The 18,228-nt window shown below is 40.3% G+C and overlaps 1 protein-coding gene across 4 annotated transcripts in view; it reads right to left on the bottom strand.

Annotated features, from left to right (window-relative positions):
• Positions 1 to 18,228, bottom strand: part of LOC114646827 (2-hydroxyacylsphingosine 1-beta-galactosyltransferase-like) — a 32,004-nt gene that overhangs the window by 11,807 nt on the left and 1,969 nt on the right. The window contains exons 1-2 of one of the 4 annotated variants that reach the window (XM_028795187.2): positions 10,761 to 11,135; positions 128 to 951 (exon numbers count right to left, since the gene is read on the bottom strand). In XM_028795187.2, the coding sequence (XP_028651020.1) occupies positions 128 to 949 (822 nt within the window). In that variant the 5' untranslated portion in view covers positions 950 to 951; positions 10,761 to 11,135. Of the gene's footprint in view, positions 1 to 127; positions 952 to 9,247; positions 9,407 to 9,541; positions 9,747 to 10,760; positions 11,136 to 18,228 lie in introns of those variants that run through there. The other 3 variants (XM_028795188.2, XM_051922669.1, XM_051922670.1) reach the window with 3 other exon arrangements.

Below are 18,228 nucleotides of genomic sequence, written 5' to 3'. Positions count from 1 at the left end.
ATACTACACTATTACTACACCTCTATTATTACTACTTTAGTTTTTTCTAGTATATACACACAGTTTCAGAACTTGTCCTCCTCAGGTCAAAATATACCAACAATGCCCACTGCTTCCAAACACTCACCTCAGGAAGGGGTTTTGCAGGCTCAGTAAGGATACCCCCCACAAACTTGACATTTGGAAGAGAAGGTCGAGAGAAATCCAAGGAATGATCCAAGGTTAGAAGAAAGAGCCCTGTGCAACGAATCAGGTCCATCATGCTCTTTTGAGAGGTGCTGTTCACATCATGCTTCCTCATCACTGCCTCATAGTCAGGAAGGATAAACCAGTGGGTGGCAATTCGGCTCACTACATACACTAGCACGTTCCAGATCCGATCTGTTAAACCCATACGATCCGAGTTCTGAGAGTTAAATTCGGGCACATATGCCAATGGGGATGGAGCACCAATTTCAGCTGGGAACCAGTGACCTGTAGAAAGGACCATGTAAGGAACATGAAGAAAGTTTGCAACAATATAACCACACATCTCATTGGGGTCCAACACCAGAAGATCAAAGGACTCTGCATTTAGTCGAGAAAGAAGGTCCTGGTTGGCAGCTATCATATCACAGTTTTCAATGTATCGCTCCAGGATTGTAAACAGTTCTAGAGAGGTCATGTGACCAGCAAAAATACGTTTGAGCTTCTCCTGAAGGAAATCAGACCATTCAGGTCCAGATAAAATGCCATTGTACTTTTGGGTCTTGAATGACATGGAGATTGAGGTCTCGCGTCCCTCATGGAGTAAGAAGACAACTTCATGTTCTCTTGTCTTTAGTATCTCTGCAATTCGACCAAAAATAAGCAGATGACTTTCAAACAGTGGAGGAGGAATCACCAATATTTTGGCAGGTGAGCAGAAGTTTATTGTGAAGACCAAAACAAACAGGATGTGAACTTTCATGTCTGAAATAGCAAAAAAAAAAAGCCAAAAAGTGTAGTCAGTTATGAACCAAGTTGCCCTTTGAATCAAAAAGATTTTACCCACAAGGTGATCATGTGTAATAAACACTGCAATATTGGTTTTAAATCTTAAAAGAAGTTAAGTTAAATGGAACAAGTGAGTGTACAACTGTGTTATTTGGGAACAAGATTAAAAAACAGACTGGTTCATTCTTCAGTGAATGAACTTGAAATTATGATTAATCGTGACCTTTACATTTATTAACTTTTCTGAATCTGACCAACTGTACAGTGATCCTGGCATCATATATTATATATTCCATGCCAAGCAAGCATTGTTAACTCCTAGAAACTTATATTTACAATTGAAGTACACAGTTTAATTCAAGAGAAATAATATATACAGACTGCAGTCTTTCATGACCCAGTATTAATAAGTCTGGCTTAGCATGGGTTAAAACATTCCACCTAAGTAGCTTTCTCTGGGTAGGAACATCAACCCTAACATACTTTCAAAAATCTACTTTTTCCATTATTGGGTCACAGGCACTATTCTGGAAGCCCATCAGAGGTCTCAAATATACTGGCCAATGTTACTCAACAAGCACATAACTGACATTTACCTATCCATCAGAATGATGGAAACATTTAATCCACGTTTTACAGCCTTGGTGACAGCATAGGGCACAGGGCAGGAACCAGACCCGCTGTAGCACCACTCACGTGTTCACATTCCTTCTCTCTCATACAATGCTCATTTAGAGTCAGGACTTAACATAGTGTCGACTTCCTTTAGACATGGGGTGAATTACAATATTTAGATTCAGAGAAACCCAGTGTGGATATGGGGAAACACATGTAAACCTCACTCTGTGCATCTAGCCAAAATTCTCAAGGAGCACCAACCACTGTAAGACACACAGTGCAGGCTGGGGGGTTGGCAATCGAAGCGAGCAGGGGGCAAACCCCCTAGTGTATACACACACACGCACTTGATGGTGCACAGATACACACACAGACACCCACTTTGGGTCAATTTAGTGTCACCAATTGACCGAATGTACATAACTTTAGGAATGTGGGAGTAAAACCAAGGTTCCATAAATCCTCAAAACCCTGCACTGACAATGACAAGGACACAGAGTTCAAAACCAAGATCATGGAATAGCAGGACTAACCATTCTGTCACCATACAACTAATGATGATGGGCTTCTCCTGAAAAAGGGTGGCTTGTCCTCTGAAGTGGGCAGTAGACTCAAGTGTAGGTAACCATTCCGAATGACCCTTTTTAATAAAGTGATAGGTTTTTTATTGATTCTGTTTTTTCTATGAAAATGTTACTCTCTACTCCTAGAGTGATCTGCAGCTACAGCCTTTCATGAAATATGTTTTGGCAAAATCTTCGTTGAGAATATTTTGGGTAAACTTTAATTTAATTTGCATTTAAGACATTCCTATCATTATGTCAGGATACAACAGTTAATGTAACACTGAGATTAATCTACCAGTTGATGCGGACCGTAGGGGCTTACCAGGGCAGTTATCCTGGAGAGTTTTGATGTTTGTCCATGGATTAGCTTGGATGACGTTGGTAACCAAAATAAGCACACCGGCAGAAATAGCTTCCCAGTGAATATGGCTTAACCTACATGAATGGTAGCAAAGCCAACCTTGAAGCAAAGAGTCAGAACAGAACTGAGCAGTTGCGGAGATTGCGATCAGCACTTTGCTCTAAGGCAGCGACAAATTAGTCTTGAAACACATGGGCATTTGGAAATTCTTTTCCATCTGCATAGCTGGAACACCTCTAGTGATCTTCTCAGATTATTTTGGTGCTGTATCCATTTGAGTATTTCCACTGTTTTTAGACAATCACTCTTATTGCTGAAAGTTTTCAAAAAGACTGTTTTTACCCTTTGGATACTTTGGTTATAAACATTGTGTAATACAAATTTGTCACTTGAGCTAACTCCTCTGTTTTTTTTTTTTGTTTAAAATGCATCTGTCTTATGTTTTCTTACATTGTGTTTGTTTTTTTACACATCCTACATATGGCAAGTGAACATGTGTGTGAGAAAGCCTCCTCTATGACAGACTGGCACATCATCAAGGGCTGGTTCGTTTGAAGCTCCTAAAGCGGTTAGGATAGGCTTCAGATTCCACTGGCCCTTTGAATCACCTCTTTATAGATGATGTGAGACTTTGAAATATTGTCACTAATGGGAATGTGAGGAGTAATGCTTGATTCCTCACAACAAATGTCATTAGAGAAGTAACTGCTCATTTCCAAATATGATTTCTAACAGCAGAATATTTTTACAGTTGTACTTGGCCATAATTTGTCACGTATGCATGCCAGAGGGTCACCTTCCCGGTTCACCTAAACTATGTAGTACCACCCCAGGACAAGAGGAGGCGCTGCCGCTGACAGTCTCGTTTCCTTTCTCCTCACTTGACAAAATGAGGAAGACCCACTTCTTCTGGTCCAGACAGTATAAAAGGCGAACACTCCTGAAGGATTGCGTCTCATCTATAATGTTGACCCGGCTTCTGTGGGGATTCAAGCCGGAAACGATTTTTACAATGTCCTACAGAGAGGACTATCTTACACATGGAAGTGCATAATTTCCACTTTATTTTCCAATTTTGTTCAAATTAGAAAGGATATTTTGCCCATTTGGCAACCCAAGCAACCCGCTTTGTGCTGTGCCATCATTCCTCTCCACTACAAGGAACAGTACGCCATCATGCAGATAAACCAATTAACTGTTCATGTTTCCCTCAAGATGGCAGGATTAGCGGATTTGAAATATGTCAATGTTATGTAAATTGTGTGCCTACCCAAAGTATTTAGACCACATCAAATTTTCAAAGGTTGCTTGATAACTAAGGTTACTAATATAGAATACTTTGGTCTGCATTTTACTACAGACTCGCATTCTGAAGAACAGCTTCAATGGCAAGTCAAAGACTAAAATATTCTGCTTATCTAAATATTTGATCCTCAAAATTATATACTGTACTTTATCCCTTTTTGTCACCTTCAGTTCCAGTTACACCCGAGTCCAACTGCTTTATACATCAGTTTGAAGAGTCGCCTGCCGACTCCTCTTGGCCCAACTTACTCAAATTTCAATGATAAGGACTGCAGGCTACGACTGTCAATTCATACAGATACTTGGTGGTGTTCAAGTTTAACAGAGTCCTTTGAGAACATTTACCTTTTTTACTTGTGAGCTACATGCAGGGCTTTGCCTCTAGGCTTGGGCTCATTGTCCTGTTGAATTATGGGCACTGTCTAAAATTAACTCCCTTGAAAAGATTTCCACAATTGTGTTCCATCAGTTTTCCTGCATCTTTACACAGATGGACCTATAACTGCGGATGACAAGCATTCCTACATCAAGAGCCCCACCACCATAAACTTCATTGTGGCAACAGGATTTGCACCAAACATACTAGTTTCAATATTTTGGAAAAAAGCTCCATTATGCTTGTGTTTTTTGGCAAACTCCAGACATACCATAAGATCCTTTTTAAGGAATGGCTTCTTTCCTGCCACCTTCCTATAAGGTGGCCAAGGTTATTTAGAGCTCTTGATCTGGTTGGCTGATGCACTGCTGCACTCTAAGTCACCAAACTGTGTAGCAAGTTTAAGGTACTTACTTGCCTATCAGTGGCTACCCTTTCATGTCTCCTTTCTTTGTGGCAATATGACAGTTCTTGCTCAACCAGGCAGGTAAAAAGTTCATGGTATCCTATACACGTGACAATAAACAAACTAAAATGCAGCACTCTGTTAAATGTCCTTTTCTAGGCAGTATGAGGATGCGGTTATGTGGCTGTCATTTCTTGTTTATTATGCCAACTGTGCTCGGAAGGAGATCCAAACAGTCTGATATATTGGTGTACCTTTTGCCTCTGTACAATATCTGTGACTTTTGTAGAATGTCCTCTAAGCGAAACGCAAGAAAATTGTCCTTCAAATTCGCTGTCCGACCAATGACTCCCAGATAGACTGAAGGTTTCATGCCGAAAATATGACCTTAATTTCAAAAGGTGTGAAAGCAGGGGCCAATAGTAAAGAAATTATACCCTTTCAGTATTAAAGTATTTTTCACATTAAAAACTGCCAGAGTTTAGTCATCTGAACAGTTGCACAAACAGCCAATTTCACTTTTAGACTTACAAAGTTATCTGCTGGTAAACTTTCTTAAAAAGAGTATTTAAGTTTGAAATACAAAAACAGAAATTAACAAGAGGAGAAAATATGACTTGTCATGAGTAACATTTTGAAGAACCTGAATATTTTTACAATTCACTGTATTAAAGATCCAAGAATGCACTCCGTAATACAAGCATGTCAGCAACACATGTGAAAAGACTTCAGGGATTACAGTACGAACATAATTATAGATTCACTAAAAATTCTTACCTATTGGAGAGTACCATCACGCTGGATTTAGAGGTTTTTTATCACTATATGGACTTAGAAGAGGATGGGAAAAAAAGGAGGAAAAAAAAAAAAGAGAAATTGTACATACAAGCAGCTGGTCTTATCCACACGTCCATCCTTAAATCTACTTAAGAGCAGATCTACAGCCTATCCTGGCAAAAGCAGTAGCAGCAGCAAAATGGCGACCGACCCTAGATGGGACACCAGTTTTTCACTGGGCACATTTAAAGTATGCACACTCCCAAAATGGGGCTATTTCGAGTCACCAGTTGCCTTAATCAGTGCATTTTGGGATGTGGAAGCTACACCTGAATACTCAAAAACAAAAGGATTAGGAGAGCAAAAGAAGAACATGCTCAATCATTATAGAGACTAGAGAAGGAGTTGAATTGTGACTTCTGCAACAGAACTAATCTTTCTGCATTTCTCCTGTGATTAGCTTGTCTTTTCCACAGTGTAAACAGAAACAAGAATCACTAAGAAAGTATATTTTTCCTTATCATTACGAAGACATAAAATTTATTTCTAAAACTTAAGCAAGTGAGCAGCACAAATATACAAAAATGTGTGAGGCCATGTTTGCTAGTCTTCTCTTAAGTGACTGTTTCTACATAAAATGTCTGTCCATTTGTCACAACAGTACTTACAAACTGCTAGGGCTAGAACCACGATCTTAGTCTTTCTGAAATGAAAGCTTATGACCTAATACATCCTGGAATTACAAAAAATTGAGGTGGCAGCAGCCTTGGCAAAGTGGCTGGTGGTCATGTGTTTCTTACAATAAAGTATTTGGGGGGAAAAAAAATCCCATGGCAGAAAGTAGAACAGCAGCTACACCTGCTGAGCATCAAGAAAATTACAGAAACTGATAAGTGTCCAGCATGTCACAGAAGGCGATTAAATGAAGACTTTACTGGACATTATTGTAATTAAAACATGGTCCCCACAAGCCCATCTATTGATAATCCCTCAGGACCCAGTAAATACATGTTCAGAATTCATTATCAAGTGAAAATATTGTGTGTATTGATCATCAAACATGTCAAAAAGCTCTGTAATAGGAAGTAGGAAAAACAAAGAGCAGCTACATCAGCTGAGCATCAAGCACATCACAGAAAATGCTAAAGATAGGGCAACTAAGAAGCAGACAGACACAAAGACTCATAGGCATGCAAGACAAAACCCAGGATACAAAATGCATCAATAAGAAAAAGTGAGAAATACATGCTGACAGATGAGCAATACTTAGGAAAGTTGCAGTGATCACGATGACTGTGCACCAACTTATATCATAGGGACATGAGTCTGCTGATAAGTTAATAATACTTTAAAGTGCAGGAGTCTGTAAATAATAATTCAACATTATTCTAAAACCACATGACATGGTGTCACACTGGATGGTACTTCACCCTTATTGGTCTAGCATCCTTGGTTCAAATGCCACTGCATTGCTGTTGGGTACAAGAAATTTGCTTGTACATCTCTTAACTGTAGGGATCTTCACCAGGGCGCTCGTTTCTAAAACCTTGCATGGATTTGAGAAGGAAAATGTGTATACCAAAAAAAAAAAAAAAAAAATCTGATTTATAAAATCTGGCATTCACATTTTTACCTTTATTAATCACAATTTAATTGTAAATGTGCATATATGGACTTTGCTAATCAACCTCATACATATGCAGTCACGATGCTGCAGAATTTCACTGGCTGGTACAGCAGCTTCCCTCTTGAAGCATCAAGTTCTGCACTGCACTTCACAGCTGAGTGCACAAGATCATGCACAGCATTGTAGATAGATAGATAGATAGATAGATAGATAGATAGATAGATAGATAGATAGATAGATAGATATTGTAGCGCCTTGTGTGTGTTCTGGGGGGGGTCAGTGAAAGGCAGAAGGTGCTAACGACTGAGCAGGTACCCACTTTCACCTGGCACACGTAATGACATGATTGCCGTTACAATGAATAGCACAGGTTGTATGAATAACAGAGTTCAGCCAGTTACATTACCAACAAGCCAGCCACCACATACAGCATCCATCACATCCACTAAAGTGACTTTGCCTCAAAATAAATGAATCATAGGTTGACCCAGGCCACCGAGCCACAACATTTGTCAGTCTTGTCATCACAGATTACCTGCGTGTTAATGGAACGTCACCATTTATGGTTACCAAAAGCAACTTCATTCTCACTAGGTGCCCTTATTGCAATAAGAGTGCAGTCAATTAGTCTGATTATGTTTGGAAAACCAGACAGTGTTGCAAATTTGCAAACATAAAAAGGCAAAACACTATTTTATGTTGGTTCGCCCACACCATACAAAAACTGAATGTGACACCTCATCAGTAGGGTTAATAATTTCCAACCAAGTGGGCATGATGGAGTGAAGATTGGCCGAAATCCTCCCGACCTGTCAGCCAGTTCCCTAACAAGTGACAACAGTAGCTGATAAAAACTGATGAAACAAAAAAAAAAGTTCAGTACAAATATATGGAACTGACCCTCTTAAAAAAAGGAGCTAAAATACAGGCTTGTATATCATATTCATCATGTAAAATGTTTAACATGTTTGTCAAGTCAATACACGTTACATTAATGGCTCATTTTCTTTTATAAATCTTGACCGGTGTATTGAAAGTTGCGAACACACATTACGGGCCTCTTTTTGTGTGTACACTAGTTTTATAAAATATGACCCCAGGAAATCCAGTTTTCCTCCATCATCCACAGACTTGTGCTACTTTGGCCAACTGTAGATTTCAAATTGGCCCTTCATAGGTCCTGTGATGGACCTCACTGCCTTGAATGAAGTGATCTGTAATGTTAGGAGGTTATTACTGTCACAATGTTGTTATTCTAAAACCTTCATACTGTATCATGATTATAAGCTCAAAAGTAAATACTTGAGCTACATGTTCTGTCTTTCTTATTTCATACTTGGCATCATAGAATTTCTCAAATTACATCAATGGGCCAAAATGAAAACAGAAGATATTAGTGCTTAACAGTCTAAATTCCAGTTAATTTCTTATAAAAATTAGGAAGTATACAGTTTACTTTTCCCATCAAAATTTCCCCAATAAAAAAAAAAAATCTTACTTTCTTGCATGTGCAAATATATAATATAGCTTACAAGAAAGATCTGCAGCAGTGAATTCATGAGTCTGGTATCTCTGTGGCTCAGAAGCTTCACTCTGAAGTTGACTTAGTGGACAGTCGTCATTATACGAGTCAAGTAACACTCCCATAATCTCAGTCTTAACCATAGTGTAACCGGGCGGAGCTCTGGAGCTCTACAGCTAGACTGTTAGCGCCCATTCGAGTCAACTCCACCTAGGAGCTCCAGGGTGGAGGCTCTGGGCGGCAGGCATATATTTAAAATCCATTGCACTAGATGTCATGGTATAATAAAAATCCCTGTCACAATTACTTTTAATGCCTTTGATCCAACAAAGCAGGATCTGGATCCATGTTTTTTTAAAGGCATCCTTTAAGAATTTTAACGTCCGCGTTTTTACTTTTAGTATTGGCATTTTCAAGGACAAGGCGGGGTAGCTTGCTCGGGCCGGCACACGACTCCATCCTCGTTAAACTTCTTCTGTAGGTTGTCCTATAGTGTCCTCCAAAGTCGAAACACCTGCGATTGCGTCGATTGGCTAAGCAGGGGGAGACAGCGGACGAGTGTGCTCATTACTCAACTGATGATGGATTCAGATTGGGTCTCTCTGTTGCGATGCACATATTCGACATTAGCTCGAAATCTGCTTCTGTGCAACCTATTACGTGATAAAGTGCGATCAGAAAATATGAGGAATGTTTAAACAAACTTCAACAAACCTTGAAGTAGATAACGTTCCTTCGCCCTTTCCCGTGTGTCCAATCGGGAGGCGCATCGCATTCAAGCGCATCGCGGTCTCTTGATTAGTAAAAAAAAAATTAAAAGTTGCCTTGCAAAAGCAACGTGATAGTCAGTGACCGCATTAAGTTACATTGATCGTTTTTAACGGAGTATTAACAGAAATTAAATGCTCGCTCTCTAAAGGGGTTTTTATTAGGCCTATAATACACTGAGCTGCGATAGTGATTCGGTTTTTAAAATAAAAAATCTCCGCGGAGCTCGCGATAACTCACCTGTGCCGAGCACTTTCCCACAATTCCCAACTCAGACCGAAGCAGCATCCCATTTGAGTTAACCAAGACCCCGCTACAAATGGGCGTCCTCACAAGTTTCCAAGATAATTGAAACTACTGAAAAAATTACCAAAGGTATTCCTTTCTTAAATAAATAAATAAATAAATAAATAAATAAATAAATAAATCAGTTTGAGGAAACAACGTTGCATTGCCAGCATAAAAAGATATGACTAGTTTCCCCTATCTTGCTTGTTAACATTGTTCTCTTATTTATACTGAGGCGCATGGCAACCTGCTTATTAATCGGCGAAGTGGCCGCTTTCATTTGTTGTCCACTTTCGTTTGTTCCGCTCTTTGTTAATTGGCATTATTTGTGTACACATTCTATAGAAAATAACTTATTTATATGAGATTAAATGAAAGAAGAAATCCTTCATTTGTTCTGTTTCCCAAAATAGCAACCAGTAACCAACATCCTTCAGTAGAATAAGCGCACAAACGGGCCAATTACCTAACTAGAAGTTTAATTAAAGCAGAAAGAAGACATTGAATTCGTGGTCTTCAAAATTTGGTGTTTGGAGGGAGAGATTTGAAAAGATGTATATTGCGCCTTTCCTGAGTGATCGCTATCCCAAATCGCACTGCCGGTACAGTGCTATTTTATGCACGATTTTCACGAGTGAAGTGCGGAGCGGCTAAGTAAAAAAATAGACAATGTTAAGGGCTGATCGACAAACTGACTTCCCAAGGGTGCACACCACACTACCCGTCATAATGTCATGAAAAACGAATAGTATAACTACACGTACGTGACTCCTAGGTACCATTTTAATTTACGCGCAGGTTTGACCGGAAAAAAGACATACATTCGTTCAACCACACTGATTACCCATTTTCTGAAACATTTTTTTATAATCTCGGATTTAAAAAGACATCCCAACAGTGGCTGGCATTTTTGAAATCATCTCGGGACGGGACGCCGGTCTTTTGCGCATCTCCCTCACGCATAGTCGCCCAATTTCATTTAGAAATTAAAATTAGCCTCACCCACACTTGGGAAATGGAAATGCAGAAGCATTTAGGCTAGGATCATGGAACTGTGAATTAGCATAGCAAACCGCTACTTCCACCAAAAGGCTTTCTCTTCTCCCGTAAATTCTTAATCGTAAAAGCTGGCTAAAACGTAACGACAGCCCGATGTTTTTTGTCGACTTACCTTTCGATCTGGCAGCTACCAGTACTAAACTGCAGCTGCAAAATTTGAAGCACGAGACGTTCCGCACCGGTGTCCCGCGGACAAAGAGGAGGCTCCGCTCACTTCGCAACTTCGACGCTTGTTTCCGAGGCGATGAGTCCGCCGGCGTAGAAGGCAGTTTTTCTTAAGGAATGCAAGCAGGCAGGTTTGTCTGCTTCTTCCCACTCCACCAGTGAAGACGCTAATTTTTTTTTCATAAAAACAAAACACTGATAACTGATTTTCTCGTAGACATAATTGAAACCTGGCCACTGCTGCGGGCAGAAGAACACAGAATAATACATTGAAGGTGGGTTTCCTGGGTGCTCTTCCCTCTTTTGATATGCCATATAAAAGAAAAGAGAAGCCCATAAAGATCGAAATATATAACCGATAGCCCTTTTCAAGAATCATAGTTTCTGGGTAATTTCAAAAACTTCTTTCCCCCTTTAATAACATAAGCAAATTTAACAATGTTATGTTGCTTTCATTTTCTTTCATCCATTCAATACTTAAATCAGAGGTTCTCAATTTGGGGTGCCCGCACCGATGGCATCAGTGGGTGCGTCACGATTCGCAAAAACTGAGTGAAGTGCTTTGTCTGACTTTACCGTGCTGTAATTGGTGTCTTAGTGTGACGTCATGTGTAGGTCATTTATTAGTTAGTGCTCTGCTCCTGTTCTACCAGATGAAAAGAATCCAGCATCTCGTGCAATAAGTGAACGAGTCGAAGAAATACTAACTCCTTGCTGCGGGAAGAGCGTTCGTAAATGCGAGTAAATTTTTTTAAAAACCAAAATGGAATTTGTACCTTGCAATGACCTATAGAGAAGGGTGAGATCTGGTACCGATTTCTGTTCAAATCTTGATCGTGAAACAACACTGATTTCGAGGTATGATTGACAAATGTGCCCCGGGGGGGGATTGAATTGGATGCAGCACCTGCTGCTTATACTCATCTCTTCTCTCTTACTAGCAGACCTGGGAGTAGCACAGCAATTTCAACTGTGCTGCGCATCTGTTTTGGAACTGCAGTTCAGGTGTTATTGTGGGACAAAGCTCATGAAATGTGTTTAATTGCTTAGCTATGTGTCAGCACCCGTTGCTTCACGGAGTTTACAGTTCCCTAAAACCCTCGGTCGTTGATCATGTCATTTTTTCCACGCCACTTGATGCGTTCTGGGATACCCCAACGCCTGGATCATCGACTGTGTTACACCATGGGCACATTTACAAGATTATTGAGATTTATAAAGGTACATTGCTCAATTTATATTTAAATTTTATGCACTGAGTTAAAAACTTTTTTTAGTTCAATTTGTTTTCCCATAGTACTGTATGTGGAACAGTTTGTGGTTCAAAAATTATAAATTCATCTTCAAATGTGATATTACTTTTACAGGGGATGCAAATATAAATCAAACATTGTCTAAGCATGCGGGGCATAGAAAAGGTTGAGAACCACTGGCCTAAATGATTGTCCATTCCTTGGGTCACAGGGAGGTGGAGCCTGTTCTGGAGGCACCATGCACAACTAGTTTGTACTCACCAGTGTGCACAACTTTGCCCAAGTAGATACTGTAATGCTAAGTGGTGGATGAAGGATCCTTCTGTGGCTTATTGAAAGAAGAACCTGTAGGCCAATGGGGAACAGTAGTTTGGCGGTTTACATGTCTAGGCAGCTAGTTATTCTGAAGTAACGGAGCTTCACCAACACGAAGTATAAATGATTTAAAGTCAAAATGCCAGCCTTAGAAACAGATTAATTAAGAAGAGATGGCCGGAAGCAAAAAAAAAATGCTAAAGGAATTATAGTTTGCTATGGACCTGTGATGATTATGTACAAGTTTACAACAGGAAAGTTCTGAATGCAACTTTCTGCCATAACCTGTTACTTTGTATTGCGTTTTGAGTGGTTATACTACACTCTGTGAGATTTACTTATAAAAGATGAAACCTGAAGACAATATTCCGGACAGGAGAGAAAAATAATTAATGATATCAAACATGGATAATTTTGATTTTGCACATCACTTCACCAACAGCCCTCCATTGGTGGCACAGTATTGGCAGTGCAAACTGAACATCAGGTAAGCTGATTTGTTTTTCATGGCGCTGGAGAGTGGCAGAATGGTGTATGTTGTTCAGGTATGGAAGGATGAATTTTACTCTGCTTTGTCTGTGTATTGATACTACTACTTTGATTTGGGAAGGGTGGATCATAAAAGTATAGAATAACAATACATATATACACCAAGAGATGCAAAGCTAAAGAGTTACGGAAAGAAGATAAAGAAGCCATACATTTTGGGCTTTTGGAATTTAAAAACCAGACAAGGGGAGAATGTGCAGTAATACACAGTGACCATGCAAATTTTCTGTACACTCTTAACAATAATGGTTCTAAAATGGCACTTTACTGGGTGGTGTGGTTCCTCATAGAATCACTTTGTGACAAAGAACCATTTTATTCTGGGAAGGGTTATTTGTATATGAAATTGGTTGGTAAAAGGCTACCAAAAGGATACTGAATGATCAAGAGAATATTAGCCTGTGTGATTATATGCAACAAGAGTCCTTTTAAAATCAGGAACCCACTGGTATTTCCTAAATGTATTCATAGCTATTTTTGGAACCTGTTTTGGATGCAAATAAATAAAGGTTTCTCCTGGATCTTTCATGCAACTCTTTCTTTTGTGGCTCTGAAGAACAACCTTGGCACCTTTTTATTTTTTTAGATTGTGGCCTGGACCTCAGGAACCTCAGGATGTCCCACAGGGCAGCTCGATCAACTGAGTCGAAGGCTTTATGAAAATCGACAAAGGCTGCAAAGAAACTTGCATATTCACATTTGTGCTCCATGAGAATCCTCAGTGCCAGGATGCGGTCGATGGTAGACTTCTTAGGCATAAAACCAGACTGCTCCGGTCGCTGGTAGGTGAGCAAGTGATCATGGATCCTACTGAGGACAACCCTAGCAAGGACCTCTCCTGGCACCGAGAGCAGTGTTATCCCCCTGTAGTTGCTGCAATCCAGGCAATCACCCTTCCCTTTCCAGATAGGGACGACAAGTCCCAGTTTCCAGTCAGTTGGGATGATGCCAGTCTTCCAAATGGAATCAAAGATTGCTTGAAATGCCAGGAGGACAGCCTTACCACCAGCCTGGAGAAGTTCACCCCGGATACAACAGATCCTTGCAGCCTTTCCCTGCCCTGGACTGTTGTCCCATTCGGAGATGATTCCTGCCTTCTATCTGAGTGCTTCTGCGACCTTAAATTTGATAAATCAGGCTTTAAACAGAATGGATGAATGATTAATAAATTGATTGCTTTGACATCCAGCATCAAGATGGGGTACTCAAGTGTGGGTTCCACTGTTCTACCTGTTCCACTTCATGATGGTTTATGTTTTATTGAACGCCATTTACCATTTTGTTGTCTAGGAATTTTTAAGAGTGCAGAATTCTAAGAGCTTGTTAATGAGAATATAAATGACTATAATTGAGCAGCTGAATGTGTAGAAATGTTTGGATATCAAAACACCAACATTTTGGAAGCAGACAGAGAGATACAGTAAGGTAAGGCTGACTTGGCCAAAGGGGTGATTTTTATACCAAGCTAAATGGTCATGATATGTTAAATCATCCTAGCACATTAGATAGCTCCAACGGGCACAAACTTTAAGGAATATTACAGGACAGCAAAATTATGGAATTTCTTGGGATAACATTACAAGCGAGAAAGGCTGTGAGGTTTTGGCTCTGTGTGGCAGGTAGATAGACAGTCAACAAAATGTTAAACAAGTTTCTACTTTTGTTCTCTTCATGAAATTTGCAATTTAAGTGTCTTCAACAATAATCTTCTGTTTCTTAACTAACCAAAAAACTGCATATCCCTCCCTACAGGATATGACACTTCTGAGATCTTCAAGGAAATTTGGCTGTGTGGTTCAAGCTCTAAGGTCACATTTGAGAGCTGCAGAGTACATTCAGTACAACATAATTTAACATGGTGGATATAATGGCCTTCATTGCAGAGAATCAATGAGGTCAAGGTGAACACACAGACAGGGTGGTCCAGCAGTCGATTGCAGAGTATACATTTTTAAAACTACGTGTAGTATTCTGTTTTTACCTGATCAGATGCAAGTGAGTGGTGATGTGGAAGGAAATGTGTAATCTATCTTACTAAACCACAGTTAATATATGCACGGTGGATGCACGGCGGACGCACCGAGGCGCATGCGAACTGCAGCCTTGGCGCCCGCCCCAAAGTCCAGAGTCAAACGCAGCGGCTTTCCAAAACACGGCAGCTTCCCAGAGTCAGTAGGTGACGCCCAAACAACACCACCTGTAAACTAGACTTGCTCTAATCCACTGTGCCAGTAATGTAGATCACATAACGGTCATTCAGTTTGGCGCCCGCCCCAGAGTCCAGAGTCAAACGCAGCAGCGCCCGCCCCAAAGTCAAACGCAGTGACTTCCCAAAACACGGCGGCTTCCCAGAGTCAGTAGGTGGTGCCCAAATAACACAACGTAATGCGCCGTGGTGCCCGCCTCAGAGTCAAACGCAGCGGCTTCCCAAAACGCAGCGGCTTCCCAGAGTCAGTAGGTGGCGCCCAAACAACACAACCTGTGAGCTACACTTTCTCTAATCCACTGTGCCAGTAATATAGATCACATAACGGTCACAGACTCTAACCCAGCAGCTTCCCAGACTCAGTGGCTGGCACACGAACACCACTACCTGTACACTAAACTTGCTGTGCTCCACTCTGCCAGCAGTTGGTGTCAGGAAAGGCAACGAAATCACGTCTCCACAAAACGAAACCGTTTTAGTACAGATATGCTTATGTAATTAAATGACATTTCCCCAGACGCACCCACCCTCCATGATATGTCATCCATCCAGATATTGGACAGAACAGAAACTGATTGCCATTCTTGGATTTCCGATTCGCTAGTGAATCGCGGGCTTACTTGTAGGATACTAGAACACAGGTGATCCAGCATTTAGTAGAGCTGCTTAACCTTCTGCTTAGGAATGAGAGAGGAGACATGGAGATTCCACAAGAGAATAGAAGATCTCATGGTGTCTAGGTGGTGGCGTGGTCCTTAACCATGGAGCCTGGAGCCATGTTATCTATTTAGTGGCAAACTCAGAGAAGAATATCATAAAACAAGTTATTTTCTACCCAGTGTCTTAGCAGGCAGCACATGGCTTCTGATGTAATGAGTATGACTGGTATCCCTTTAAAATATGTAACTGGTAAGCTACCAGATACCACAGCAGTTAGTGCTGCCATTCCACCACTCCAGTCTTGGGGTCAAATCCTGGGCTAAGCCCTGCCTTTGTGGAGATTTTCCATTCTTCCTTTGTGGGTGTCAGGTTTTTCTCAGCTAAAGCTGGTTTCTCAAAGATGTGCATGTTTGATTAGTCCAAGAGTGTGTATTAACCCTGTGTTGGTGCTTGTGCCCTGTGATGGACTGATACCCTATACAGGTTTGATTCCTGCCTCCCTCCCAGTCCTGCTGATACAGGCCCTGGCTTGTCATCAACCTGAAAAATTACTTTAAAAAACAGATGAATGCTTCCCTTTTCTATTCCTTAATAATAATAATCCTTTGCATTTATATAGCGCTTTTCTCACTATTCAAAGGGCTCAGTAATTGCAGGTTAAGGGCCCTGCTCAAGGGCCCAACAGAGCAGAGTCTCTTTTGGTATTTACGGGATTCAAACCAGCAACCTTCTGATTGCCAGTGCAGATCCCTAGCCTCAGAGCCACCACTCCATTCATTCCTTCTCTCTGCCTCAGGGCTCACCATGTCTGTTATACATTTATCCTCCTTCTGCATGGTCATCCTAAATGTTTAAATCTTTAATGGACACATTTCACTAGGCAGTTTTTGTTGTGATAGGTTGGGAATGGACACTATGAAGGGGTTGTGGCTCCTTTTTTAACATTGATATCTGTTTAGGATCATTTTATGACTGTTGTTCTTTTTTATTGAACTACAATAAAATTTTGAATAAAAAATGAACATATGGAAAGCTACCCATAAGCATTTAACAGCTCAAGGAAGTTGTAATATGAGGTCTCTGAATCCAGCCTCAAAAGTTACCCCAGGATTTAATTTAAATCTGCTTCCAGTGGGAGCTAAGCTGATTCTGCAGTTGTAAGATGCAATGCTGAAGGACATAATAAGGAGAGGGCTGTGGTGGTCCTTTAGAAATGGAGGAGCCATACGAATAGAGAGAAGGGATTAACCTCCTTAGAAGACAGCAAGGGTTTCATATTTTACCTGATTCTTTTAATATCTTGCGTTCTCCCTTGTGTATCATTTTATTCACTGTCAACACACCTTTTTATTACTTTTATTTGGCTTTTTTTGGAAGTGGAGAGATGTCAGTAGAGCACTCTGCATCCAAAGTGCATTTTTCAAGTGTTTAAGTTGACACCTGGTATATCATCACAACTGAGTGAATGGGGTTGTATTCAATGTACCAGCATGCAAGCGAGCAAGAGAAGTGTTGAGATCTTGACAATCAATACTGGTAACAGAGACTGCCTGAAATTTCTCTGGCAGGAGCTAAGATACTGTACCTTAAATTAAAACTGGGATTTGCATGTACTTTGGCTCTTAGCATCTACTAGTCTAACTCTCATTCCTTCACTTTATTTTTCTTTTTATTACACCATACAGACAGTCATACTTTTTATCACACTGAGTCAATCTGCAATGATTTATTCATTGTCAGCCCTGATTAACATTCTGGCGCTAGTTCTCCATTTATGCAGTGACTTTTGTAGAAAAGTAGAGTTCATCCATCCAATAATTCATTTTCCCCTTTTTGGTTTTAATAAGAATTACTTAGGCTTTGAAATCCCTTCCATTTTTGCTTTTTTTTTGTGCTTTTTTTTGCTCAGCACCTCATGACTGACCTGTATGGGAAAACCTCACATTAGTGTTAATCTTGTCTCGATGTCTGCTTATGCAACACATAAAACCTTTCGGGATTCCTCCCTATTTTTCGTCCTCTAGACCCAAAAAACTCTTCATTTTCAGGTAATTGTTTGCAGGAAATTACACCTATATGATAACAAAAAAAAAAACAATCAGGGGCATAGCCAGCCTCCCTGTAAGCATAAGTTTAATATGCCACTGTGCCCTGTGCAAATCTATCTTATAAAAACCTGATTTTGTTACTCACATGTGGTACAGCAGACACATAGCCAGATTAAGCACTGCCAAGCAAAGCAATATGACAAAAACACAGACTACGACAAATGGACACTGTGCGCAGTCAGGCTGTGGGAAGCTGTAAGCATATACTATTTTTATCTGTTAAGTCAGCACAAAGTTGGACTGGGTCTTGTAACTGGCTTCATTCATCTTTGTACTATTTGGAGTGTAAGCCGACATTTAACAAAGTTATTTCTCCTATGTGAT

This window comes from Erpetoichthys calabaricus, chromosome 2 (genome assembly GCF_900747795.2).
Source record: "Erpetoichthys calabaricus chromosome 2, fErpCal1.3, whole genome shotgun sequence".
Lineage (NCBI taxonomy): Eukaryota > Metazoa > Chordata > Cladistia > Polypteriformes > Polypteridae > Erpetoichthys > Erpetoichthys calabaricus.
Note: the sequence above shows the minus strand (reverse complement) of the source record. Positions and strands in the feature narration are given on the sequence as shown.